General features: G+C 38.3%; 1 protein-coding gene across 1 annotated transcript in view; it reads right to left on the reverse strand.

Moving 5' to 3' along the window:
• The window catches only part of FHOD3 (formin homology 2 domain containing 3), a 266,864-nt gene that overhangs the window by 7,199 nt on the left and 231,921 nt on the right, over positions 1–27,744 (reverse strand). The window contains exons 23-27 of the mRNA XM_042475381.1: positions 17,662–17,852; positions 16,101–16,293; positions 7,650–7,673; positions 3,976–4,147; positions 749–910 (exon numbers count right to left, since the gene is read on the reverse strand). Coding sequence (XP_042331315.1) covers positions 749–910; positions 3,976–4,147; positions 7,650–7,673; positions 16,101–16,293; positions 17,662–17,852 — 742 coding nt within the window. The remainder of the gene's footprint in view (positions 1–748; positions 911–3,975; positions 4,148–7,649; positions 7,674–16,100; positions 16,294–17,661; positions 17,853–27,744) is intronic.

Consider the following 27,744-nt stretch of genomic DNA (forward strand, 5'->3'; position numbering starts at 1 on the left):
ATTTAGCACTACAGGCAGGTTGGCCTTCAGCCTGAGAAAAATAGTCACACTGCAAGCTGCTAAGAAGCAGAAGTAAGTCTTTGGGTACCAGGTCCAATATTTTATCCAGACCGATACATTTAGGATAGCAGGTTTGGCAGATGATTAAGGATCCCTCCCCTTTACAGTTCCTTGCCATTTGCCTGCCACCATGTGATCATATCCCTTCTAACACACTCACAGAGAACTATCCGTTAGCAAAAGTGGAGACATAACCATAGAATAAATATGAAGAAGCTCAAGTATGTTGTTAAGACTATCTTCTGTTCCAATAAGCTTTTTATGCAATTTTGAAAGGATTAACACCCCCCCCCCCGCTGCTTTTCCAACACACATATAAGCCAATTACAGGAAAAGCAAAGAAACAAATCCTGAGACACAAATGCTTACATATAATTACAAAGGTGCTGCTACAAAAGTTAAGGTGATAGCCACTGCTGGCCCTCTGTAATTCAATCACTGAATCAATATTTGTTCCTCCAGAGGTCATTCGAACAATGGCCCTCCAAGGGATGTTGAAGTTCAATTTTCATCAGCTCCAGCATGGCCAATGAGCAGGAATGATGATTTGTACTCCAACAACTTATGGAGGGCCTGGTTTCCCCATCACTGGCCTGAACAGATCTTTTTTTGAACACTTGTGCACATCTATGTTTACAGAAACATGTACAGAAATAATTATCCTTCCTAGTTAATCAGTTTTACTTACATGATTTTCTGTTTGCTCTTGATCGTTTCCTTTCTCTAGGCACAGCTCGCTGATTTGGCACTTGTGTGGCAGACTTGACAATGCGGTCCATTATCTCGTCTGCTGTGTCATCTGTAGCATTAGGTGAATCATCATTGCCAGTGTTCCATGAACCAATACGACCTGGAAAATGGCAAACACGACATCCCCATGCATGAAATTCTGTTCCATTTATGATCCGTGTCTCCATTAATCCCATGTCATGCATAAGATTTGATGAAATGAGAATTAAAATGATCAGATTTCAAAAAACACAGAGCTGCTTGAGAACACTTTGGTGTACCTTTAGGATAATTTCGTGATAAATCACGATGATGCAAAGGAGAATCTTCACTGCTATGTTTTGTTTTTTTCCAGTGACTTCAGCCAGCTACTATTCAACTGTGATAACGCTTATAAACAAAGGAGAGATATGATTGGTCTCAAGAATGTAACTACAGGGAAGACAAAATAAGGGCACTCCCATAATAATTGTACTCCTCCTAAATTTTCCTTCAGATCCCAAATTTCTAGCATAGCAAATAACTTAAATTTCTAGCATAGCAAATAACTTAAAATTTCAGATGAATGTTTAGAAATACAGTGTGCAAAGTGATCTTGTACCACCTTTGAGACTAAATGAAAGCAAGAAGGTGGTAGCATGAGCTTTTGTAGACTTGAGCCTGCTTCCTTAGATGCAGTCTCATGTCTGCAAAAATGCTACTACCTTCTTTCAGTAGGTCTCAAAGGTGCTACAAGATCCCTTTGCACACTGATTTTCCAGACTAACATGGGTATCTCTTTGAATTTAGAAATACAGATTTAGAATAAAAAGAAAAGGGCAGGCAGTTACCAAGCGAATGTGAACACTGCAAATACTTTAGGTGTGAATAGCTTCCAAGGTTTCAGTGTCTATTATGCTAGAAATTTGGGAAGTTTCATGGGAGGAGGCAAAATTTAGGAGACAATGCACTCAGTTTGCCACTTTATTCTATAGCTACTCCTATGGTTGGCCTGCAATTTAGTGTATTCACTTAATTTGTAGTTCAAAGACATATGTGTGAATTGCATTACAGCTATCTTTAAAGCAGCACAGCTTTTGAATTTGTTGATATAGTACTCAGATTAACAGCTGCATGCAAATATGTGTTTATTGGGGAAAGCTCTGAACAAATTGTGCACACTGGGGAAATCTGCATACAATATGAGCTTATTAAGAAAAACTAATGAGAAAATAAATGTGTGTGTGTGTGTATTTAATTGTAAAGTGACAAAAATTGAGAGAGTAGACATGGAGAACTAACAGGGACTGATAACAGACTGATTTTTTTCATTCCTAATGCTTCATTCTAGTTTTAATCTAGTTTATTCTCTTGGCTATATCTCAAGCCAACTAGAATTGGTCATAAGGATGATTATTATCTGCAGTGAAATAATTACCTAGATGTTTATCACATAGATGAGTGTCTATTATATTTACATTTTATCTTTTTTAGTGCTTCCAAAATTGAGATCTTTATATTGCTGCACATGACAAAATTAACAAATAGCCTTGTGTCATCTAAAAGACGAATTTGTTTTATTTAGTATAAGCTTTCGTGGACTAAAGTCCACTTCACCAACCTGCATGTGTCTGATGCAGTGAGTTGTGGAGTCCACAAAAGCTTATGCTATACTTCTTTACATTGCCAGAAGTTTTTTCGATGCTTTGACAGTTATAGGCTAACAACGAACACTCCAATCCACCACAATGTAAGATAAATTAGACATCCAAAGTTTGTACAGAAAAAAGTATCTTGGGAGTCAAGACTGGATTCAATACAAAATAATACAACACAATAAGTAGAAAGAATGTCTGGATAAATGCTGTGTTCAATATTTCCATATACTAATGGTGCCATAAAAAGCAGGCCTTCAGGTACCTTTGGATAACTGACAGCTTTTAAAATTAATTCTTGCTCCACAATCTGTATCCCAAAACTATGTCTTCACATTTTTTGGCAGTTGAAAAAAGAAGTGAATCAGAAGTGACTGCATATATCAACAATAAAGACTGTTGACAAACCTCTTGGACATTTCTTTTCAGGGTTTGAACATTGCATATGATGTTAAGAATTTCCTTATGGCTTTACAAGTTCTGTAATGCTTCACTCAAATTACAAGCAGTTTCATGATCTCATCTTTGCTTGTTGGCTCCCCAGCTTTAGCATAAAAATAAATGCACAATCATGTATTTTCTTCAGGAAGTAAGCAGCACACAAGCTGAGATCATATCCAGTGCTTATGCAGTGCTAACATTCTTGTGGACATTCTGGGTGACATGTCTTTAAGCTGGTCTGGTGGACTGTGGGTAAATGGGAACAGTTTGCTTAAGTGAGCTCTGGATACCTCTTTAAACAAACATCTAAAAAGTACAACCACTGGTGTATCCCAATTTATGCGGACATAATACTCCAGAAGGATTCTGGCCACAATTTTGGTCTAAGACATTTCAGCTACTGCAACAATGAAATGCTCTGATACAGATATGAATTTTACCTGTAAAGTGTTTTTTTCAATGTACATTTAGCATTAAAGCTGTAATCAAAGACTCACTTTATCTTAAGTAAACCTCAATGTACTCAATGAAATTTAACTTCAGAGCTGATATGTAAAGAATTGTACTTTGAGATAACAATAATGCACATGATTTTTATAGGGATAAAGGACCCTAAACACATGTGATAAGGTGATACTAGTAGCAACTATTTCTTCAGGGATAGGGGATGTGACCCACAAGAGTTCCTCTTTGGTCAGCCAGTCTTTTCTTTTGTCCTCCCCAGCAAGAAATCAGAGAAGGTAATATTTGTAGGTAGTTAAACTTTAAACTATCAACTAATTATTGAGCAGGTCTAGCATTCAATGACACACCGAACCAAAGTACAAAGTAGGACTTATGTATGAAATTTGTGTCTTCATCTTATGAGTCTGGTTTGGATTTCCTGCACTAGATATGAGGGCTAAACCTAATGAGGCATCACAAGACCCCTGATTTGCTACTGTTATATCTATTAGCACTTCCATTATTCATATCTTCTCCACCAAAGTGGGCCTTTGAGATATTTTTACAGCATACTGTCCAAAAAGCTTGCAACTGTGATATGTGTGCACTAATAAAAATAAATGAGAGCATACACCACCAGTGTTTAAAGTAAAACCAGAGTATTCACCTCGATTGGCTCGGCTTCGAGTGCGCACTCCTAACACGGTAGTGTTCTCCCCGCCTGGAGATGATATCTTCAGGACAGCTTTCATGTTCTCATGTTCTTCAGCATCTTCAGCATACTGCAGCCCTTGCGGTTGGTTCTGTGGTGCAGGGGAACTGCTGGAGAATTTCCCAGACTTCAGAAAGAAAATAAATATTTTCAGTTTTCATTTCGATTTTGAAAAACTTAAAAGATAAATTCTAGTAGAAGAATTCAGTAGAAGGAAGATGCCAGGTCTTTCCAGACCTGACCACTCAAATCTAAAAGTGGTTTATACCACTACCTTAAAGCAATGAATCAAATGAACAAAAACACAAATCACTCAGCATTTGAGAAATTTTTTAAAAGCTCATGGCTGGAGCAAAGCCCAGAAACAATCAACATCTAAGACACACCAGTGAGGGCTAATGTACTGCTAAGGGCATACCATTCAAAAGAAGATCGCAGTGGCCTCAGAGAATTTTATATATATATAAAGATAATCTGTTCCTGAGTTGTGTAGAACCATTTACTGTATTTAATACCAACACTTTTAGCTTAGTACTAATTAGTTCCACCATGGTCGTACCTTTCTGTGATGTATGATTAAAACTATGGTGATAGTAATGTTTCTACTAGTTAGACGTCTCAGGTCAGACAAACTTTTGGTAAATGTGCCACACAGATATGGGGCAGTACCAGTATTGCCTTTCTTGGTGTATAATACTGGTTTAGTATCTCATAGGGACAAAAGCAGTGCCTCCGTAGTTAACACTTGTCAGCACTGCACAGAAGGAAGCACTGGTAAACCACTTCTGAATCTCTTTTACCATGTAAAACTTATGGTGAGACAATTCAAAATGAAGCCAGAAATAGTGCCAGAAGTTGAGATTTCCAGATCAGAAGGCATTTAGCCAATTATTTGAGAAGAGGAAAGGACAAATATAGTAAGAAACAGTGCCATTAGCATACTGATAGAACTGAACTCTATATCCAAAGCATACCCAGTAGCTTAATGCAGCCATTAAGCACCATTCAAGACAAGATGGTACAATGAAGTTCCCCATGGGAAGACTGAGGTGGTGATAGTGGGGAGAGAACTGAGGCAACATGCATATTATTTGTCTAATACTTTTTTCTGAATGTAGGAATGGAGTAAAACAGTGCTCCCAACACTTAATCCGCAGTCAATCTAAGAGAATTAAAATGGTCAATGTTATTTGAGGTTGTATAGAGATCAGTTAAGATTAATGTCATTGTACTCCCTCTCTTGATCAAGATGATCATCAGGGTGGTGGGTGAATTAGGATAACTAAGTACAAATTCTGTGCCATTACCAAGCTGGAACCTAGACAGAAAAGTACCAATATTCTCCTGAATGTGTGTCAACCAGCCATCTCTTTAGCATCTTACCCCCACTGGGAGGATCTTTTTGAGTGGCCATAATGAATCCACCAGTTCACCACTTTCTGGATTCACCCATTCACTCTTCCTCTTCAGCTTGCGTTAAAAAGCCTTAATGGGCAAAGGCATGTGCTGGATCAGATGTCTACAAGTGTCTTGTCCAGGCTACAGAGACTGAAACTGACTATCTCAAATTGGAACCATTGGATCCCTTATTTGGATCTGTTTCTACAGTGGCCTTAAAATCATGGTAAAGATTACCAGTTTTCTCCTTAAAACACCTTGCAGAATCATCATAGCAAACTTCTAAGGTTTCAGTATCACATTTGCTATGTAGACATTAATAACCTCTAAGGGACTCTGGAAAAGTTTGGTTGGATGAAGAACTTGAGGATGCGATACTTTATTCACAGTCCTTATGCTCATGCAGTAGGTATGATTTCTGTGTTCCAATGTGTTTGTTTGCTTCACTCCAGCACTTGTATCTCTTATGCTCTAGCCATCAGTTGCTTATTTCAACACCTGGAGCTCTTTAGAAAAACAAGCAGGAACTACCTTGAATTCTATCACATTAGATCGTGCACCTAGGGACCTTCATGATGATGGCCCATCATATCTTACCTTTCTATAGAAAGGCTGGCATCAGCAGCAGTAGCTACTGGGAAAAAGCCTTGGACATTCAGGAATCCATCAGATTCAGTACAAAATTAAGTTGTACTGTATTGATATGAAGTAATTATTTATATGACGTAATTATTTCATTACTTTATAGCTCATAGGTAGAATGTTAGGCAGTTCTCATAGAACATAATTAAGGAAATACATGTTAAGAACCGTCACCACATCTTTGTGTAAGAAGCTGCATAGTCTTGTCACATTTCTTGTTCGGCATGTTTCTTCTACCATGGACACAATATAAATAAGGGAAGAGGTCATTAAACTGCTGTAGGAATTTTGATGCAACCTGCCCTTTCTGTCTCAATTATTCTTCCTGTACTAATACAATAATGCCATCTTCCTTTTCTGCAGTGTTGGATTATCACTACAATTTTTAAAGCATGAATAGCTAAAACAATTAGAAAAGTGAAATGGATTAGTACTGTATATACTCGTCTATACATTGAGAAATTTATGCCACAAAATTGACCCCAAAATCCTGGTTCGATTTATATATGAGTCAATACAGTAATGCTGATGATGGCAGTTCATTTAGTGACCAACACATACACATACTGTACACCTTCCTCCCCACTTTCCCTCTATGCTTTGAAATGGGCTGCCGGAAGCAGAGAGAGTGCAGGATCATTTTAATTTCTTTGGGAGCAACAGCTGATCCACAAATGCACACACACCTTCCTCTCCAGTTTCTCTAGTCCAGCATGCATGCATGCTCACACGTGCACACACATGTTCTCTCCCACCCTGCCTTAGCTCCTTTTACATTTGGCTCTCCTGCAACTGATTCTTCACCCCGTAACCAATTCACCGTCTGTGAGAAGACAAGTTGGCTACTGCAGACAACTGCGGACAGACCAGCAGTAAAGAGCTTCCATTCCAGGGACAGTCTGCTGTAAAAGTAGGTTTCTTGGTGGGACTGAAGGGGCAGAGGGTGCCTGTGACTGTTTAACCCAACTCCAAAGAAAAAATGGCTGCAACTGGGCTCTTTGGTGCTTCCTTGCTGCGCAGAGAAACAGCCTCTGTCCAGTGCCAGGGAAATGCTGAAGAACCACCATGGACCTGAGGAGCCTCAAAGTTTTACCCTTGACTTATCCATGGGTCATACCAAAATCCATAACTTTGACTCCAAAAGTTACCCTTGATTTAGACATGAGATTGACTTATAGTCGAGTATATACGATAGTTTGTGCAGCAGAGGGTCAGAAATCCAATGTTAGTCCATTCTCTTCAACCTTCTATAATGTTTAGACTTGCCATGCTGTTTCAAGTCAATGACTACTGCCATCATGCTGAATGAAAAAGCATACCAGAAATCAAGCACCTTGCAGATGGAGAGTGAAATCCTTTTTTTCCCCTTCAAATAATTAATTAAAATTAGCAGACATATTCGGAACTAAATCTCACTGAGTTCAAAGGGACTTATTCCCAGGTAAGTAAGTACAGGGTTGCAGGTATGGTAGATATTAAGAGGATTAAAGCAGACTTCCAAAGGCTATGATAATGAAGGCTTATATCGATCTGTTTCTGCTATGTTTCACAGCACACAGAAAAAAGGGCATGCTCTTGCACAGTCATACCTCATTGTCATCTTCTTCATCAGTCTACCAGAGGAGCCAAGGAACAGGATAGAAAAGGACAGAACATATTGATAAAATATTGTCAAAGCATGAGCCAAGAAGAGTAATCATGGGGTTGGTTGAGCACGAAAATAGTAAACAGCCAGTATGAAGCTGAATTTCAAAAGATCTCCTAGCCTGACCAGAAAATGTCCTACCCTTGTACTGGCAGTAAATTATGTTATTCTTGCTTCTGCTGAAGCTGCATTATCAAGGCAATCAAACAGCAATCCTCATACCTATGGGAATGATGATGTCTGAGGTTTCTCAGACCATAGAGAACTTTGGAGGAAAGAGTTCTGTGCACAGTCATTTCCAGTATACATTCCCTTCCTACACTTCCCCTAACTCTTCCATAGGGAATGGCCACTGTGGAATTTCTTAGTTCTTCCTGTTGTGTGCTGTCCTGCTGATACGTATATTCACATTCACATTTATATACACTTATATAATGCTAGCTGATACCACCATGTTTCTCTCAAGAAAAAAAGTGCAAAAAACATGAGCATATTTGAAAAATGTGCATGAACAAAAACATGTATTTATGAAAAATGCATATAAACTTGCTTTAACTAAGAGGAACATATGGAAAAGTGTGCCCATTAGTAAAAATGCTTACAAAAATGGATACACTTTGGAAACATGTACAAGTACACGTAAATTTCTATGTTAAGGAAAATAATAGCAGCCAATTTGTGGTGGTGACCAGGACATTAAAAATAAATAAATAAAATAGCAATAGCAATAGCAAGTGCATTTCTATACCGCTTATCAGTGCACTCCATAAGCAATTTCCAATGCGTAAGCTAATTGCCCTCAACTAGCTGGATACTCATTTTAGCAACCTACTGAAGGATGCAAGGCTGAGTGGACCCTGGAGTTCCTGGGATCAAACTCACAACCTTGTGACTGTAAATCGCTGCAGTAGCGGCATTAAACCACTGTGCCACCAGGGCTCCCTATGCATCCAAATGGCCTGCAGTTATTGGAGACCCCTACTGCACACAGGCCAACAAAATCTTGCCAGTTTTTCTTTCAAACATGTAGCTTTCCATAACTCATGGAGGCTGTTAAGCAAATTTTGGAGGTAGCTGGCCCTGTTTTAAACTCCAAACTTGTGCAAACGCTGTCAACAAAGCTTTAGACAGTGGAACATACTCCCTTGCAGTGGAGTGGAGTCTCCTTGCTTGGAGGGTTTTAAACAGAAGCCAGATGGCTATCTGTTGGGAGTGCTTTGATTGCGAGTTGGACTGGATAACCCTTGTGGCTTCTTCCAACTCTGTGATTCTAACACTCATCCATCTGAGTACACTACCAGAGGAAGCAAGTTATTGCAGTATATCCTCAGTTCCTGGCAGGAGTTCACTGCCCGCATTTCCACTCAGCAGTGATCTCCTCCTAGAAAATACAGTGCTCCCTCGGGTTACGAAATTAATTCGTTCCGCGGCTAATTTCGTAACCCGAAAAACCTTCGTAACCCGAATTGCCATAGGCGCTAATGGAAAAAAAGCCGCGGCTCTGCCGCGGCTCCATTGAAAACAGCGCCGGGGGTTTTTCGTAACCCGAAAAAACCTTCGTAAGCCGAAACAATAAATCCCTATGGGATTTTTTCGTATCCCGAAAAATTCGTAAGCTGGGTAATTCGTATCCCGGGGTACCACTGTACAATAAGATGCTTAAGTAGACTCTCTCCCCTCGATCTTCTTTTTCCACCTGGCACTAAACATTACATGGATCCCAGTGAGCACTGAACAGGCTCATTTCTCATTGGAGTGGAAGGAATGCCTACTTTGGTTTTTTGTTTGTTTGTTTATTTGTTTTGTTTTAAACTATAATAAGAGGTGTTTGTTTCTCATTCCATCTGTTTTCCCCACTTAGGAAAAAGATACAAAGAACTGATCTTTTGCCCATTAGGAGAAAAGTAGATGGGGGTTGTTTGGAGAATTAGCATAAGGATGTAAGCACCCTTCCCCTGTTCTGTTGCTACAAAAAGATTCAGTTGCACCACTAGCTGCAGTATAGAAAAACAGAAGGAAAGAGAGGAAAGATTTCTTGCATCTGCAATAACAGCTCTAGTTTCCTAACTCTGTGTGTGAATGCATATATATGTGTGTGTGAATATGCAGGGGCATCCCTGGCGGGCTGCAGGCTGCACCATTGTAATACCCCGGAGGAGTGATACCACTGCTCCCCAAACATATGCCTTTTGGCATAATCATGCTATGGTGTTCTCTTGAATCTTTTTAAAATGCTGGAGAGATGATTTGAGTGAGGCGAGGCTCAGTGGGAGGAGAAATGAGAGGTACTGTTTGTTTTTTTAAATGAAATTGTAAATTGTAAAATTTTATTTTTTTAAAAAATTTTTTTTTGGAAAAATATTAAAAAATCTTTTAACATTTTCTTTAAGAACACCTCACCTTACCAAATTTTCATTTTAACCACATTAAACTATGTACATGTAAATATATTTTGACTATGTGTGTGATATTGCAATTTAAAGGTATAATTTTAATTTTGCTAGTTGTTTATGCCACAACTATTACCATTACATTCAGTAATATACGGGAATTGCAATTTATGAGTAACATTAGTACAAAAAAATTGCTAAAAATTCTGTATGGTGTGGTATGGAAGAAGGTCAATAAAGGGGCTACCATGAATTACCACATAGGGTGACACCAACCCTAGTGCTGCCACTGTGTGCATGTGCTTTCAAGTCACTTGTTGACTTATGATAATCCCATGAATTTCATAAGTTTTTCTTAGGGAAGGAATATTCAGAGATAGTGCTTTCAGTTCTTTCTTCTGAAATATAGTCTACAGCACCTGGTACTCACTGGCAGCCTCCCATCAAAGTACTAACCAGGACTGACCCAGCTTAGCTTCCAAGATCAGACAGAATCTGGTGCCTTTAGGTCCTTAGTTTGGTTAAATGTGCCTAATTTTTATTACCTTGAGGCTAATCGTTAAACTCTTGTCCAAATATTATTATATTGAAATTAATCTATTTTTGTTCCAGAACATTCACCATGAGAAATGAAAGTATTCCCTCATTTGTTTTGTCTTTCATGATGTTTTCAGCACACTTGATGTAAAAAGGCTTAGCTGCAGGATGGACAAACGATAGCATACTAGCATTGCTTTTTAAGGGTATGCTTTGTTCCATGAGGGAGCTGTTTGTTTTGCTTTGGGCCTAGCGACACTGAAAAAGAGCCAGTCCTCCAGCAATGGAACTTCCGTAGGTATGTTCTGTTTGCTTATTCACATTATGGTACGTGTTTTCATGGCCAGTAAAAATATATCCCTCCACGAAACTGTGTTGTATATTTAATCACTTAGTATTATTGACTGCCAGAAAAGAAGATATTTTTGTTTCTAACAATCAACGTATAGTATGTAAGTAACTGATGCAGGTCTGTGTTGTTATTAGACATTTCTGTGTTTGAACAACCACTTGATGTATATTGAGTAAATGGGGCAAGAGTAGTTCAAAGAAGAAAACTTATATTATCATCCAATATTAGGGCGGGGGTCTAGTAGTATTGTATCCGAGTGTAGGAAATCATCACCACCAATATAGATTGTTCAAAGCACTTCACATATTATATTTTTTTTAAATTCTGAAAGTGGCAGTTTAAAATGTAAGCCACTCAGTGCCTGATTGAATGAAAGAATACTATTGTTATGTATGTTAATGCCTAATTCTAAGAATTTTGGTACAGTAAGTATCAATAGAAATATCTGACATATCTGTTTCTACTCACTACTTAGAAAAATGTACCTCTAGCTTTTAACACAGGGGTTCCCAACCTGGGGTCGCTCGACCCTTTCTCGGGGGTCACCAGGTTGGGAATCCCCCTGTCTCCCCCCTCTCCTTTTCCTTGCGGATGCCGGCGCTGGCGCAGGCACTGCACGGGGAAAATGGGACAGGGACATGTCTACCTCCTCTTCCCTTTTCCCCCGCAGGTGCCGGTGTTGGCGCAGGCACCTGCAGGGGGAAGGGGAGCCCCGACCCTGTTTTGTTTTTCCCGCGGTCACCAGGCACTCGTGGGGAGAGGGGGATGGGGTCAGACCTCCTTCTTCCTTCCCTTCTCTCCGTGGCTGCCAGGCACCTGGGAGGAGAAGGGGATGGGGCTCCTTCCTCCTCCTCTTCCCTCCGCGGCTGCCAGACAACCACGGGGAGAAGGGTACAGGCCTCCTTCCTCCCCCCTTCTCTCCACAGCTGCCAGACAACCACGGGGAGGATGGGGATGGGGCTCCTTCTTCCTCCCCTACTCTCCACGGCTGCCAGATAACCGAGGGGAGAAGGGGACGGGCCTCCCTCCTTCTCCCCTTCTCTCTGCGGCTGCCAGACAACCATGGGGAGAAGGGGACGGGGTCAGGCCTCCCTCCTCCTCCCCTTCTCTCCACGGATGCCAGACAACCATGGGGGGAAGGGGACGGGGTTGGGCCTCTCTCCTCCTCCCCTTCTCTACGTGGCTGCCGGACATTTAGTGGCCAGGGATGGGTTGTGCCCTTACCCTGTTCCTACCTACTGGTTTCATTTCTTGATGTCTTTGTCTAATTTTCTTCCACTGCAGAAGAAAGGACTTAATACCCCCCAGTTAATTCCAGTTTGGTTTAGGGTACAAAAGTTGGCTACAAAGAAAAAGAAAATTGTACTCTTTTGGATTTTAGAACAAAGAGAAATTACATTAAGAAAGAGAAAGCCAGATCTGGACAGAATTTAAAGGAAGAAAAAAAGCTTCCTGTATTTTCATATAGTAATGGTAATAATGGAATCTTCCACTAAAATATGTTTGACCTGAACCAACCAGCCATGTTAAAGGTCTGACTTCAGTTCTGGCCCTGTACATTCCTTCCGCAAGAAGATCTCATTTGCTTTCATCTGACCACTTTATTTATCATCATACCTTCCTCCCGACAGTATTCCTCTCCATCACCCTGCCTTCCTCCTAACTAGTACTTAGTCCAACATAGGGTTCACTATCGTTTTTTGTGAATTTTTTGGGCTATGTGGCTGTGTTCTGGAAGAGTTTATTCCTGATGTTTTGCGAGCATCTATGGCTGGCATCTTTAGAGAATGCATTCTCTGAAGATGCCAGCCACTGATGCTGGCAAAATGTCAGGAATAAACTCTTACAAAACATAGCCCCAAAAAATGCCCACAAAACTATGGATTCTGGCCATGAAAGCCTTTGACTTCACACTGGGTTCACTAGCTGGGCAATAGGGAGTCTGACTGACCATGCCTCAGTAAAAAATTAAAATACTCCTCTTCCATTTCTAATATAAAACAATCCCAAGGACATTGTACTATTACTAGGCACAACATTTACTACAGCATGTGCAAATAGTGAATTAGTAAATCTAATAATAATAATAATCATCATCATCATCATCTAGTACTGTAAAGTTTAACGCCAGCAGAGTTAGCAAATGGGAAAATCTTATTACTTATCAAATTTTATACTTCTATAAATTAGTAATTTCTTACACTTTCTGACTCAAAATTGGGCTGTCCTCAGACCTACCTCCCCTCAACTCCAGGGTTCAGTGCTGTTTTTAAACATAAGTAAAAAAAAATCTGCTGATTCTCTTGATTGCTTGTTATAATGTGATTAATGTATATACTCAAGTATAAGTCGAGACATTTTAGTCAAAAAATTGACCCCCAAAACCCAAGTCAACTTATCCATGGGTCAATGTAAATACTGTACTTTTACTCTCATTTAAAAAGGAACCACCCCCTGGTGAAAGGCAAGATGAACATGTTCTGGAAGCACTGACTACTCTCTCACCGATCCAGCCTTTAGTATGAGCACAAACAATGATGCCTGCTGAAATTTTTAAAGTTCTTTAGCACTGTTTTCCTTTCCTTCATTCTTTACATCATTTGTTGCATGACCCTAAGTGTTACCCTTGATGTATACACAGGTTATATCAAAACCTATAATTTTGGCCCCGAAACCTTCTCTTGATTTATACATAAGATTGACTTACAGTTGAGTATATAAAGTAATTTAACCCAGTCTTATATTAGAGCCATGACCATAGCTCTATAATATCTAACATTATACAGAATAAAATCTAACTTCTTTATAAACATCTAGATTTTTAAACAGTTCTTATGTAATTACAATACAATTTGAAAGTTCATCAGTAAAGTTAAAATTCCACTATCAGAGAAACAAATGCCAATAAAGATGAACAAATGGTAGTTAGACACTGCTTTAAATTCCATGCTCATTTGGATTCATTATATTGGCATAGCTTTTTAATATTATTTTTAATTACTTAACTTGCCTAGACTTCTGGCCCTGCCACAACTACCAATGCCAAAGCCCAAACAGAAGTAACTTCATATGTGATGAAGCATTCAGATCTAACTGAGACTCCACAATTGGATGTCCAAGACAGATGGAAACTTTTATTAAGTACTGGCACTCCTTTCAACTTTATCTGGATTGAGTAAAACTGCACTGATTTAAGATGAGGTTTAGAAACCAAAGGGATTTTTAAAGGTCACTTGACAGAAAAAAAGTAACTACAGTATGTTTTTATAAAGGCAGCCATGTGCCCCATTACCTAAAACCCAATTCATAATCTTTAATAGGCAATTAACTCCATTCTGATTTTAATTTAATAATTCTGATTGGATCTTTCATTACATTACACTGGATAACTTTCTGTCTCATAATCTAAGACTAAATATATACACTTTCCCCTCTGAATCCTACTGGCCGTTTTAAATAGAATAGATGTGTTGAACCAATGGAATTTATATAAAGAGTCAATATTTGATTTAATGGGTGCAGTCTACAAACAATATTCAAGTCACAGAATAACTTGTAGTGAATTAGAAGTAAAAAAATAATAATGAGAAGTCCTATTTATTTCACTGATTTCAAGACTGACGAAATGCATCTCTGCTTGCTTTAAGTGGTTTCAGAATGGTACTAAAAAGAAATATATGTTCAGTGAAGTGTAATATTATTGCAGTTTAGCATAATCCAGAATCCTGTGCATATGGATTCTATTCTGTCCTACCAATGAAGGCTCCTCCGCTAAGTAAACCTTGTGAAAGATAACACAAAGTCCTCAGAACTGATAATCAAGAGAAAAGACATCCAATACGGAGCACATCTAGGTGTCAAACTCACATGTTCACATTGCAGTAGAGGGTTTTCCAGTGGACAGTTTATATAGAAGTTCAAATAAAAAGAAGTCTTTTGCAATGTTATTGCTGTGGCAATTGAATGAGAAATAATGAGGCACAGTGACTTGAATATGCATGGGCAGGCAAAGACCCCATATGGGGGACTGCCCAAGGAATCATGACTAGATTCAATTGCTAGATTTATATTCTGCCTTTCTCTCAAATATGGGATTCAAGGCAGCACATAATAATAACAAATAAAAGAAGAAGGCAATTAAAATTCAAAACAAGATCAAGACTTTGGGCAAGTCACGCCCTCACAACCTCATGATAGGTTTGCCTTAGGGTTCCCATAAATTGGAAATGACTTGAAGACAGACAACAACAACAAGGAAAGTTGAGCTCCCAACTTGAAAAAACACCCAGTGAATTGCAAATGCCACCCCTGTATAAAGAAAACCAGAAAAATAGAATGACAACAGGGAAGAAACCAGCCTTGTTTTCCTTGATAGCGAGTTCTGGAAGTTGGAAGTTAGACTAATTCTCTACCAGACTTTCTTCTAAAGAAAGTTTAGAAGGACTACTTCTGTTGTATTCTTCCTGTCATTCCCTAGCTGGTTTTCACCATGGCTAAGTGTTGTTACATCAGCACAAATATTACAGTACAGTACAATGAACTGCAGGTGATGCTAACCACAGCTCCCCCTTAGCCAGGATTTGAAAAAAAATACATGTTTTAATCTAGTTAGCAAACTCCAGTTAGCATTGACTGCATTTAATATTTTTAAAATACAGGTTTTAGTATAGCCTGCAAACTCCAGATAGCATTAACTGAATTTAATATCAGTATTATCAATGTACACTTAACCATGGTTAAGCCCAGTGAGAAGGAAAGTACAAGTATGGATGACAGAGGTGAGGGACTGTTGGAGAGAGAACTCATGGTCTCATGCCTTGATACAGCTAGCTATGAACATCCAACCATATCAACCATGCACACTGCACTTGGACTGGGTACTGATCCAGAGAGAGGATCTTATACAACCTTAATTCCAAAATAGCTTCACTGAAGCCAAAGAAGCTACATTAGATCCTTTTCCTTGAAGAAGACCTGCTTTACAGCACAGCCTTCCATTCTTACATCGAAATTCCTGAAAAATAATTGCCAGTTGGAATAGTTGAACTCCATTGTTAACTTATGCCCCCCCCCCAATTTTCTATTTTAGATCTGTGAAATATACTTTGCCACTTACATCTGTGATCATTTTCCCTCTAGTTTTGTTTCTTTCTCTGTGGTTGGCTCGCTTCTGCTTCTGCTGCAAAACCCGTTCCCTGGTGGTGCGATACTCCAGAGCAAATTCACTAATAATTTTGCAGAACTTATTGATGTTGACTTCACGTATTGCATAAGGAGGATAACCCATAAATAACAAGAAAGCGTGGAACCTAGAAAAGCAGAATAAGTTAGTTATCTGAAACTCTTGCAATCTGAGTATTTTTAGAGAATACAACATGATTTGTATTAGGAAAACATTTTTACCCGGCCTATAGAAAATGCAAGCTGTACGTTTTTCAATAGGACAGAGTTGGTCAGGGAAGGATAAACTGAACAATCTATTTTGGAACTGTGAACTCATAAAAGGCTTTCTATGTCCTGTTTCATCAAAGATGCTTTTAACCATTATTTCTGGAGCTTATCATTAAAAACAGGATGACAACAAAAGAGAACTCTTTAATAACGTTATCTAATTCTACTTTCACACATTGTTGCATACAAGGTAGAATATTAATCTGTGTTTTTAATTCTGTTTTTAATGTTTGATTTTGTTTTTATTGTATTGTATTCATCGTTTGTTATTTCCATTATGCTGTAACCCGCCTTGATCTCAAGGAAAGGCAGGCTATAAATAAACGATTTATTATTATTATATTTATATTTCATGAAATCATGTTTTACCATTAATAGAGTAATGAATGAAATACACCATGTTTGGATAGTGGATACTGAATAATATAGTTATTATATTTAAATTCCCTGTTTGAATGAACTAGTCCAACTTCAAAGATCTTTAGAAAAGTCTAGAAAAGAAAAATAATTTACAGGCAAACCATGAGAACAAAAAAAAAAAAATCTATTAACAAAGGAAGTAATAAAATCCAGGATTTAAGAAGTACTGTAATAAAATCCAGGATTGTGAATTTGGATTGGCAAGCATCAGGAATGGGACCTACTTGATAGTGGTCCATGGTAAATGCTGTTCTGACTGGTATTTGTGCATTTACTAATTTAGGCCTTTAGGTAAGCTTTAAAGACTCCTTATTGCAAGTTAGTAAATGTGTCTCTTAAGAAAAGCTATCATGACACTGCTTATTCAAATGATGACAAAATGGTTTTAAAGTGTTTCACACTATAATATTATAATTCTGGGTTGTTACTGTCTGTAAATGCACTATATTATTGTTTAACTACTTCTTTCTAATAAACCATGCATCTGTATATTTTTAAAATGATAATATGCAGTGCATATTGTATGGCAGAGTTTTTAAGGAAGATGCCTTGAGAGAATTTTATCCTAAAAGCAACCAAAACAATGAATTTATTGGAGTTGGAATAATTACAATAATTGTTTTTTTAAATGTTTTTTTGGATGAAATAGTTTAGTTTTTCAAGTCCAGATATCAGTTTATTCCAAAGGTGAGATTCATTCTACTAGCAGTAAAATTAATTGAAAAATCCATCTGAATGTCTTGAAACAACAGAATGTTAGGAGAGATGCTTTAACAACACACTAATGACTATGTTTGGTAACCTACCTGTTAATTATTCTTCTATGAACAATCTTTAATATTATTATTCTTTCTGCACAGTCCTTAAGAAATTCAGACATTTTTTGTTTTAATGCTGATTTCATTTCATACTTTGCTATGGCCTTCAGGTGATCCCATGATGCTTTGCATCGTTTCTCCATTTGACACAAATTGTCCCGAAGTTGTTCAAAGTCAACCTGAAAAGAAGATGGGAAAACAGAGAATGGTTAACATGACACATATTCTGTAATAAATTGCCTGTGCAGTCTAAGAAATTCCATACAAATTCTATTACTTACCTTGTAAGAAAAGAAGGCTACTAGCTCCTCAGCTATATATTATTGGGATTAAATAAATTTATTTTGTGATTGCAATATGTACATCAACATCAGTGGATGAAGAACAATGAGTACATATTTGAGAGTAGGAATGGAAAGAATATTTGAAAATATTTTAAAAATTGTTAAACAAGTTTTTGAGTGTTAAGAAGAATCTGGACAAAAATAATTTTTGTAATGTTGGACTTATTCTACACAAAATTTGCACATGGTTGTTTTGTGCAGAAAACTGCCCTTTCTGCACAGAAAATGGTATTTCTACATAGAAATATTGTCTGTGCAGAATATGCAGTTTCAGTGCAAACATCCATGAGTGAATTTTGCACAGAAGAAATCCTGAATTGTGAAAACTTTTTGAATTGTGAAAACTTTTTGTGGTTTTTGAAAATTTCTTGAAGTGGCAGTAAAGCTTCCTAATGTTAGAAAACTGCGGTTTTTAAAAGACTTTCTTGCAGTGGGAAGGAAATTGCAAAAATTATTCATTGCTTATTTTGAGAAGAAATTTAACAAAGAATTATATCCCTATTTGAGAGGACAGTACTCAGCCCCAAAGCTCCTTCTGTTGAGATGAGACTCCTGAGTTTGATGTTTCTTTCTTTGTTTTGGTTACTTGTTTGGAATTAGCTGGAAGCTTGACTGGCTTCTGAGCAAGTCTGCCAGGTTTTTCAAAATAAAGAAATATATTTTGAATTGGAAGAATTAGCTGGCAGCACAGTGAGCCAGTGTGGTGTAGTGGTTTGAGTGTTGGACTATGACTCTGGAGACCAGGATTCAATTCCCACTCTGCCATGAAATCTACTGGGTGATTCTGGCCAAATCACATGCTCTCAGCCTCAGGGGAAGGCAATGGCAAACTTCCTCTGAACAAATCTTGCCTAGAAAACCCCATGATAGGTTTGCCTTAGGGTCGGAAATGACCTGAAGTCACACAGCGCACACACATGGGGCTACAGGTGTCCAGGCCCCCCTTTCTATTTCTTTCTGTGTATCCGCCTGGAATCCATAGTAAGGACATAACAGCCTTGGGAAAATTGCATGTTATAGGCTCCCAAGGGTCTGAAATGCTGCTGACACGGCATTCCAGGCACAGCTACGAAGTAATTCATTTTTCTGGTGAATAACTTTGGTAATTATTTATTTCTTGTAGAAATGATCAGTTACTTTTTTTTTTTTTTTGGTCTGTAATAGCCATGGATACCATTGATGAAATTTCTATGGAAATTCCTACTCTCAAAAGGAAAGTGTTATCTCTGTGTTATTCATTCCTCTTTGAGTGTGTTGGCTCTGCCTGGCCAAATGAATGAGGAAAAGGATGACATGAGTGACATCTGCATTTCCCCCAGAATGTCTATACTGTAATATCTGAATTGTCCATGTGAGGTAGGGAGGGGGAGAAGCCAGAGAGTATTAATCTGTATTTTCCAATGGCACAGTATTAACAGCTATGATACTGTTAACAATTTAGATCAGAATAACATCTAAAGTAATTAGTTCCTTTTTAAAAATACCATCTGAAACTCTGACATGGGACAGCAAAGAAGAAAAGAGACTTTATAGTTGTTCGGATTACAATTTGAACCCAAGAAATGTTGGGTAAAATGGGCTCAGTTTGTAATACAGTCAAATGAGGGGAAATGTGAAAATGGAGCTAGGTGAACATCAACTTAGCAAAATCACTAACCAACGTACCATAATTATTCTACTAAAGTTGTATTTACTGAGCAAAATCCTTATACCTCCTTTTGAATAAGTGAATGCATACATGTGAAACAAGATATCTTTAGAACTTTGAAAGCCTTATATCAACAAGTTTTCATTGCTTCAAGTAAAGCTCAATGTGAAGGCAGCCAATACATTCCTTAATAAACTAAACAAGATGAGGACTCTCATGTTCATTAACCATAAAAGGTGCTTAAACAGAAGAACCTTATAGCCTGGTTTATGTTGTTAAAAACAGGGATCTCTGTATGATTTTACTAAGAACTTGGTAGAAACAGGAGAGCCACCATGGTTTTGTCATTATATAATAACACAGAACACAGATCTGAAGTACATTAAGACCTTTTTCTGTAAACAACTAGAAATGGACAAATCCTTTGTGTAGAAAAGGAACTGATAAGTACAATATAGTAGTATTACGGTATATACTCATGCATAAGTCTAGAAATTTTAGTCAAAAAATTGATCCCCAAAATCTGTGTTTACTTATCCACAGGTCAATGTAAGTACTCTCATAAAATCTGTACCTTAACTCTCATAAAAATAGAAACCATCCCCTAGTGAAATGCATGAGTGTAATCTCTCCTGGAAGCACTGAGCTCTCTCTACTCTTTCATCCATCCATCCTTCAGTATTAACACAGTTATGCCTCCTACAATTTTGTAAGTTCTTTGGCATTGTCTTCCCTTGCTTCATCCTTCAGATCCTAAGCCTTACTCTCAACTTATCCACGAGTCATTTCAAAATCCATAATTTTGGTCCTAAAACCTGCCCTCAATTTATACATGAGGTTGACTTATAGTCAAGTATATATGGTACTTGCAGGTGCTAATGCTATAAAACAGTGAAATGAACTAATAATAATAATAATAATTGGTTTTATTTATATACCGCTATTCCAAAGATCATAGCGGTGAACAGCAAGTAAGCTAATTAGCAAGTAAGCTAATTTGCCCCCAACAGTCTGGGTACTCATTTTAGCGACCTCGGAAGGATGCAAGCCTGAGTCGAGCTTGGGCCCTTTTGCTGGTCTTGAACTCGCAACCTTGTGGTTTTGAGTGAATGGCTGCAGTACAGGCATTTAACCACTGCGCCACCAGGGCTCCTATAACTAGGTAAGATTTGTGGACAGGAGAGACAAAGGAGGACCTACAGAAGATTATTTCAGTATAAATATAGCAGTGCTACCAAAAAAGAAGAAAAAGGCAAAAGGAATGCATATTTAGGATATGAGATCATTAATCTTTTATAACAATACTCAATGGAGGGTGCTGTATTTATAATATTCTCAGTTTCTGCAATAATTGTAAGTTTGGAAGTGAACTGGCTGCTCATATGCTCCCTCCTCTAGACCTTCACCTGTCATTCCCCCTAACTTCCTTTCACAGTAAATAATAATAATAATAATAATAATAATAATAATAATAATAATATTATTTGTATCCCGCCTCTCCCTGTTTTGGATCGAGGTGGGTAACAACAAACATAAGAACAATAAAAATAGAACATAGCAAACCACAAGTAAAAAACAAAGCAAAGCATATAAAATCCAATTCCCTATCTGCCTCCCACCTTAAAATATCATTAAAAACAATAATTTCCAACTGGAGAGCAAACATTCTGAGGAGGTCAATTTGGGAAGGCCTGCTGGAAGAGGTCTATTTTTATTGCCTTTTTAAAGGCCTCCAAAGATGTTATATGGCGGATCTCCTCTGGCAGGTCATTCCAGACTTTTGGAGCGGCAACAGAAAACATCCTCTGGGAAGTCAATACCAGTCTGGTATCAGAGCTGTAGGTTGAAAAGGGTCCTGCTGATGCAGAAAATCGATAGCTAAAGCATTATAGTTTGTTCTGCAGAAAGTTTAGCAATGAACCTAATCATAGATTGTTCTCAAGTCACCTTTGTAATTCTGTGTTATGAGGAAAATCTAATAAGCATTAACCAATACTCCAGCATCTGTCATAGTTCTCTATAAATACAGATGTGTGCAGAAAATCTTGACGTCTGTATGGCTCTCAGAGCCATATAGACAGACATATAACTTCGGTAGAAATGCCCATTCTGTGATATTCTACAGCTGCCATTTTCCAGCATTCCAGAGATTAGGATAATTTCATGTTTTAAAAGATGTTAATACCTGACTGGTTAAGGCTGGTTAGCTAAGAATAAGCCTCACTGAATTCATTGTGACTTACTTGTGAGTAGACATGTATGGGGATGTTCCAAAAGTGTTGGTATATTATTCCTGACCCATTTTGTCCTGTCCCAGAAAGTACACCAAGTATTATGAGGCCTTTGGAAAATTTATTACCAAGTTCTTTCCCCCCCCTTCCTTTTCTTTTATAAAAGCCTATTGCACTTGCTATTCTGATGATGAGATTTTTCCTACCTTGCTTTAAAATACAATTCATTTCTTGGCCTGAAAGGAAACAGTAAATAATGTGAAACTATGAAATCCTTTCAAACTCCTGACTCATCTTGAAAATGAGGACATAGTTGCTCAATTGTATATGTGCTTAAAGACAACATCTGGCCAATACTGGCATAGATGCTTTTCAAGCAGCACCTCATTGGGAACAATCTGATTTCTGCTGAAATTCAGAGCCAATATAGAGGTTAGAGAGCCACATAAAAACAGTTGCCTGATGTTTCTGTTTATTTGTTTGTTGTTTTAAATCAACAATACCTGTAGGAAAGCTGAGTGGAACATCCCTTTTGCCATTTTCCTTTGTCATTTTTTCAGGAGGCTACTCTAGGCACAGGATTAAGATGTAAACAGTAGAATTCAGAGCTTTAGAAAGAGTAATTGAAAGCTCTGTTTAAATATACGGGTTTTCTTCTAGAATTATGTACCATTAGCCCTCTAGGAAAGTGCTGGTGATGAAGTGTTTGGGAAGATGGTTAGAATGGCAGTGCAGGATAACTTGGAATAATACATTTTAGTGCTGCTCTGTCATGGTGAGGGTAGCAAACAAATGCTACATCTACTCAGGAGCTAATTCAAGTGTTGAAAGTACTGTTATAGTTGACTCAGGAGCTAATTCAAGTGCTGAAAGTACTGTTATAGTTGACTCAGGAGCTAATTCAAGTGCTGAAAGTACTGTTACAGTTGACTCTCAAGGATGGATGGGAGAAACCTTTCATAGCTTAATGTAACCAATCTGCAAAACACTTTCACATTAAGGTTGCTTGTATTCTCTTTAGCTAAGGGGTGAAACACATGGGCAAAATAAAGCAACTTCTGGCCGTTTTGAAGGTAGCGGAGGGTTTTAGTTGATACACGAGGCTAAAGAGATTAAGAAGCAAAACCAAACTGCGCTCTGGGACTAAACCTGGAGCAAAAAGAATCTGGGATACTCTGATTCAAGGCAGAACATGTGCATCTTTGCATTAGCGTATAAATGGCCCAGCATTAGTGTGGGAGTGTGGTAAAGCAAAAATACGATCACCAATAATGCAATGCATGTAATTACAACATACACAAACCAAACAGTTCAATGGGGGATATTGGGTGAAGGAGGCATTATGGGGGACCTCTATGATTGTGCTTTGCCACTGGGCTCACTGGAGCACCGGTGCACTGTACAGGCAGTGCACTGCACATGTAACTGTGTGGCCGATCATATGGGCAGGTGTCTAATGGAATGGCATCTATGCAGGAAGAGGGAAGTAACTGGAGGTCGCTGGTGGTGTTTTTTTTTTAAATGATGCGGAAACGTCAGTTAGTTCAAAATATGGCAGCCAGGCTGGTCACTGGGAGAACTAGAAGTGACCACATAACATCTTTTTGCTTCACTGGCTGCCTATCAGTTTCTGGGCACAGTACCAGGTGTTGGTAACAACCTTTAAAGCCCTACATGTCTTGGGTCCAACCTAACTACGGGATCACTTCCTTCCGTATAATCCACCCTGCACATTCAGGTCCTCTGGGAAGAATCTACTGCAACCTATAAAAACCAGGCTGACTGCAACTTCCCAGAGGAGCTTTTCTTCAACTGCTCTCAGATTATGGAATGGCCTGCAGAAGGAGATCTGTCATATCACCAACTTGGACAGCTTTAAAAAGGCTATCAAGACGGATCTCTTCCAGCAGGCCTTTTCTGAATAGCAAACCCAGCCAATTGAATCCACCATCCCACTGAGTATTCTGCAGTCACATCTGCATCTTATTATTTTAATTAATTTATTTTTAATGCCTAATGTTTAATTGATGTTTTAGGGGAGGGAGGGAATAATTGGGATATGGGGTATTGTATGTTTTATTTTTAAATGTAAGCCACCTCGATTGTCTTTTTGACAGAGAGGTGGGGTAAAAATAAAGCTTTTATTATTTGATGATGATGATGATGATGTTGATGGGCAGGTGAAAAAAATGGCACCACATGGCTTGATACTGTACCATGTAGACTGCCCATGCATGTTTGGGCCACCCTCAGTGTGGTCCGTTTGACTTGCTTTCAGATAAGGCAGGATGGAGCCTCTTTTTCCTGCCCATCTGCTCTGGCCCTTGGTCTCCAAGTTTGCAGCAGTAAACTTGGTCTCCAAGTTTACATCCACTAGTGCCCATAGGTCTCTATATCCTATTTTGGTGTATAGGTTCCAGCAATTTTCAACCAAACCACACTGCTTGCTCACCCATTGCCTGTCCTAGTAGGTCAAGACTACCAGTGGTGATACCCTTGAAGGTAGCGGAAAGAGATCATGGTTAGGTCACTGTTGAAGAAAACTTTGTCCATCCTTTTGGATAATTGCTACAATTTTTTAGTCTTAAACAGGGTGATTAAATGTCCTTAGATGAAAGTGATTATTTCAGGTCCAAAACAAACTGCAGAAATAATCCAGTTTGAGACCACTTTAACTGCCCTGGCTAAGTGCTAGGGAATCCTGGGAATTGTAGTTTACTGTGGCACCAGAGCTCTCTGACAGAGGCGGCTAAATATCTCACAAAACTATGGTTCCCAGAATTCTCTGGCATTAAGCCAGGGTGGTTAAAACAGTCTCAAACTGGATTATTTCTGCAGTGTGCTTTGGACCTCAGTCTTTTCCAATTTGTTTTATGGCCTCATTTGGAGATAGTTATCTTAGTGGATGATCTACAGTGGGAATTACATAGTGAGTGTTGGCCAGAATAGATTCCAAACAGTTTAAACCAGATGGAAATTGTGTGCACAAAGAGAAGGGAGAACTGTGGAAAATGTCAACTCTTTTCATGGGAAACAGCTGAATGGATTTGTCCCTGCCTGATGAAGTCCAATTTTCCATTTTCTAAGGAAGTTTAAAAAAACAGTCCATAAAGGTGATAACCTTTCTATCAGTGTTGGCATACTTGGTTTAAAATCTTTCCCTCTCCTCCAGTTTTATGGTTTTATTAACACAAGGACTGTTAAATGGGGGGCTATTATGACAGACTGGAGAAAGCAATTTGAGGGGAAATTAAACGCATCAGATTTCCTTCCAGCTTCCTTTCGCTGGTGGTTTCTTCATCTTGCTGTTGTGTGCCTTCAAGTCATTTCCAGCTTATGGTGACTCTAAGGCAAATCTATAATGTTTTTCCCCCCCTTTGGCAAGATTTGTTCAGAGTGGTTTTGCCTTTGCCCTCCTCTGAGCCTGACAAGTTGTGACTTGCCCAACATTATCCAACAGGTTTCAATGGCCAAATGGAGATTTGAACATTTGTCTCCAAAGTCACAGTCTAATGCTCCGAACACTATACTATATTGGCTTTAGGTATCCAACTTAAAAACCAGGAAGGCAGCTATTCATGCAGAAATGAACAAGAGAAGCATATTTCTTTTTTCTTCTTCACTCTGTTTCTTTGCCTTTTCCAACTAGGGAAAGCAATCAATCATGTTGGACCAAAATGGGGGCAGGCAGGGGGTGCAGTACCGTTGCTCTCTATTCTCCTTCTGTAGAACCATACCCTCCAGTCCCCAGTTTGGTATCATTGCCTTTGGGCCTAGTTCCCACTAGGAGATCAATTGCCCCCATGGACTATGCCGCAGCAGTATGCTACTCCATTTCTCCTGGCAGTGGAAGTAATAATTCCTTGAGGCTAGGGCTTATCTAGCCCATCTGCATCCCTGAAGCTTGGGCTGTGCCAATGCAGTGCCCCATAGAAATCTTATGTAGCTACCGTGCTACTCTCCCTCTCGCTTTAATTTTCTTAATTCATACTCACTAAAGTTCAAGTAGGAAAAAATACACAGGGGAAATGGTTCAGCCTCTGTTTAACTTCTTTGGAAGAGATATATGGGTCACATGGAGTCCAAACTGTAACATAGCCCTCAATGAAATATTTATAGTTTATTTATGCCAATTTTCCTTAAATAAGATTTCTCATGCTTTTGGAATCTGTACCATTAAGCAGCTTGGATTATTTCCAGTTTCAGACACTTTGATTTGTGGCTACCCTGAGAAGTGGGACAAGAACTTACTAAAAGCAAGCATTTTCGGATTTTTAAATGTGTAGAACAATTGCAAATAAAAATCTTCCAGTCATGGTAGGAATGAACATAGCTTAACAAATTCTGACAGCATGTGAATACATAACTGCACAGACTGAAATAGAATTTGAAAAGGGAACATTTCTCGGATGAATTTAAGATTCTAAAGTTTACATGAGTTACATTCAACAAAAAATTATCTCATAGTTATCATACATCCTAGCATGTCTATTTTTTATTTTTTACTCATTCACAGCTACACTATTAAAAGATACTTAAAGTGCAGCTATCATTTTTCTCTCATCATGGCTGCTCAGCAACTATATAACCTACAATCTATTTAATTCAAGAACTCACTGTTGTTTTTGAGACATGTCTCTCATATATCTTGATTCTGCAATCCCCATTTTCATCCCCAAAGTCTGGCTAAGTCAAGGTTTATGAGCAGCCTGGGCCAGAAACTTAGCTGATCTTTGCTCATGTACTAAATCCCATATAGCACTTTTAGCAGTATTCCCCCATTAAGCAACATACTATCTGTTCATTTTTAGTCCTCTATGAAATATTTTTCCATATTTCAAAACTTACGTCAAGTGTCAATTTTCCTTGGCAGAATCTTCTATTGGTTTATGAAATTTTGACATCAGCTAAACCATTCTGCTCTCTCCTGCAGTCTAGAGAGAGCAGTGACTGAGGTGTGTTTGTGACTTGTTTTGCACTGAAAAAGGTGTATTTTAAAATAAATACAGGAGCGCTATTTTGGCTAGCTTGCAGATTTCTTTACTAGCAATGAATATTACATAGGAATAGGACGACAACCAAAAGTGGAAAGGTTCAGATCACCTATAGAGTACCTATCTGACTGTTGTTAGGCAGAGCTGTTTTATTTATAGTTTTATAATTTTTATTAAAAATTTAAGCAGAAATACTGATTTTGTGCAGGTGCTTAGGTATGTGTGTTTATGTACCTGTACCCACGCCATGGACCTGCTACCATTGTACACCCCTTACCTTACTCCTCTGTTGAGGCTAGTGAGATTGCCACTTCCAACATTGAAATGGGGTGCCTGGCCCCGTGGGTTCAGCAACTTAAAGCAGTTGATGACAATTTAGTTACAATGAAGGAAGACCCATTAAAAAGTATTTCCCCTCTGTTATGAAAAAAACAAAAATCACCAACAACCAGATTATGGCAAATATGCAGGTTTTAAAATACACACTGATAAAAAAAAGATTCTAATGATAAATATGGATAGGCTAGAGAATGAAAAATATGTTGAAAACTGGATTCAAAAATGTTAAGATGATGAGATATTTGGGAATAAATACAATGTCAACAAATTGAACAATTATTTAAAAATATTGATGTAAAAGTATAGGAGGATATTAGTAGAGATCTGATTATATGGAAAGAAATATATTTTTCATTAATGGAGAAAATATTGGTTATTAAAAGGAAGGTATTACCAAGATTAACGTGCCTATCCCAAACCATACCAATTATTTTCTCAAATGCTGTATTTCCAAATGGTAAAAAAGAAATATTGAAATTTATTTGGTTGGGTAAAGTCAAAAATCAAATGGAAAT

The sequence above is a fragment of the Sceloporus undulatus genome, chromosome 6 (genome assembly GCF_019175285.1).
Source record: "Sceloporus undulatus isolate JIND9_A2432 ecotype Alabama chromosome 6, SceUnd_v1.1, whole genome shotgun sequence".
Classification (NCBI taxonomy): Eukaryota; Metazoa; Chordata; class Lepidosauria; order Squamata; family Phrynosomatidae; genus Sceloporus; species Sceloporus undulatus.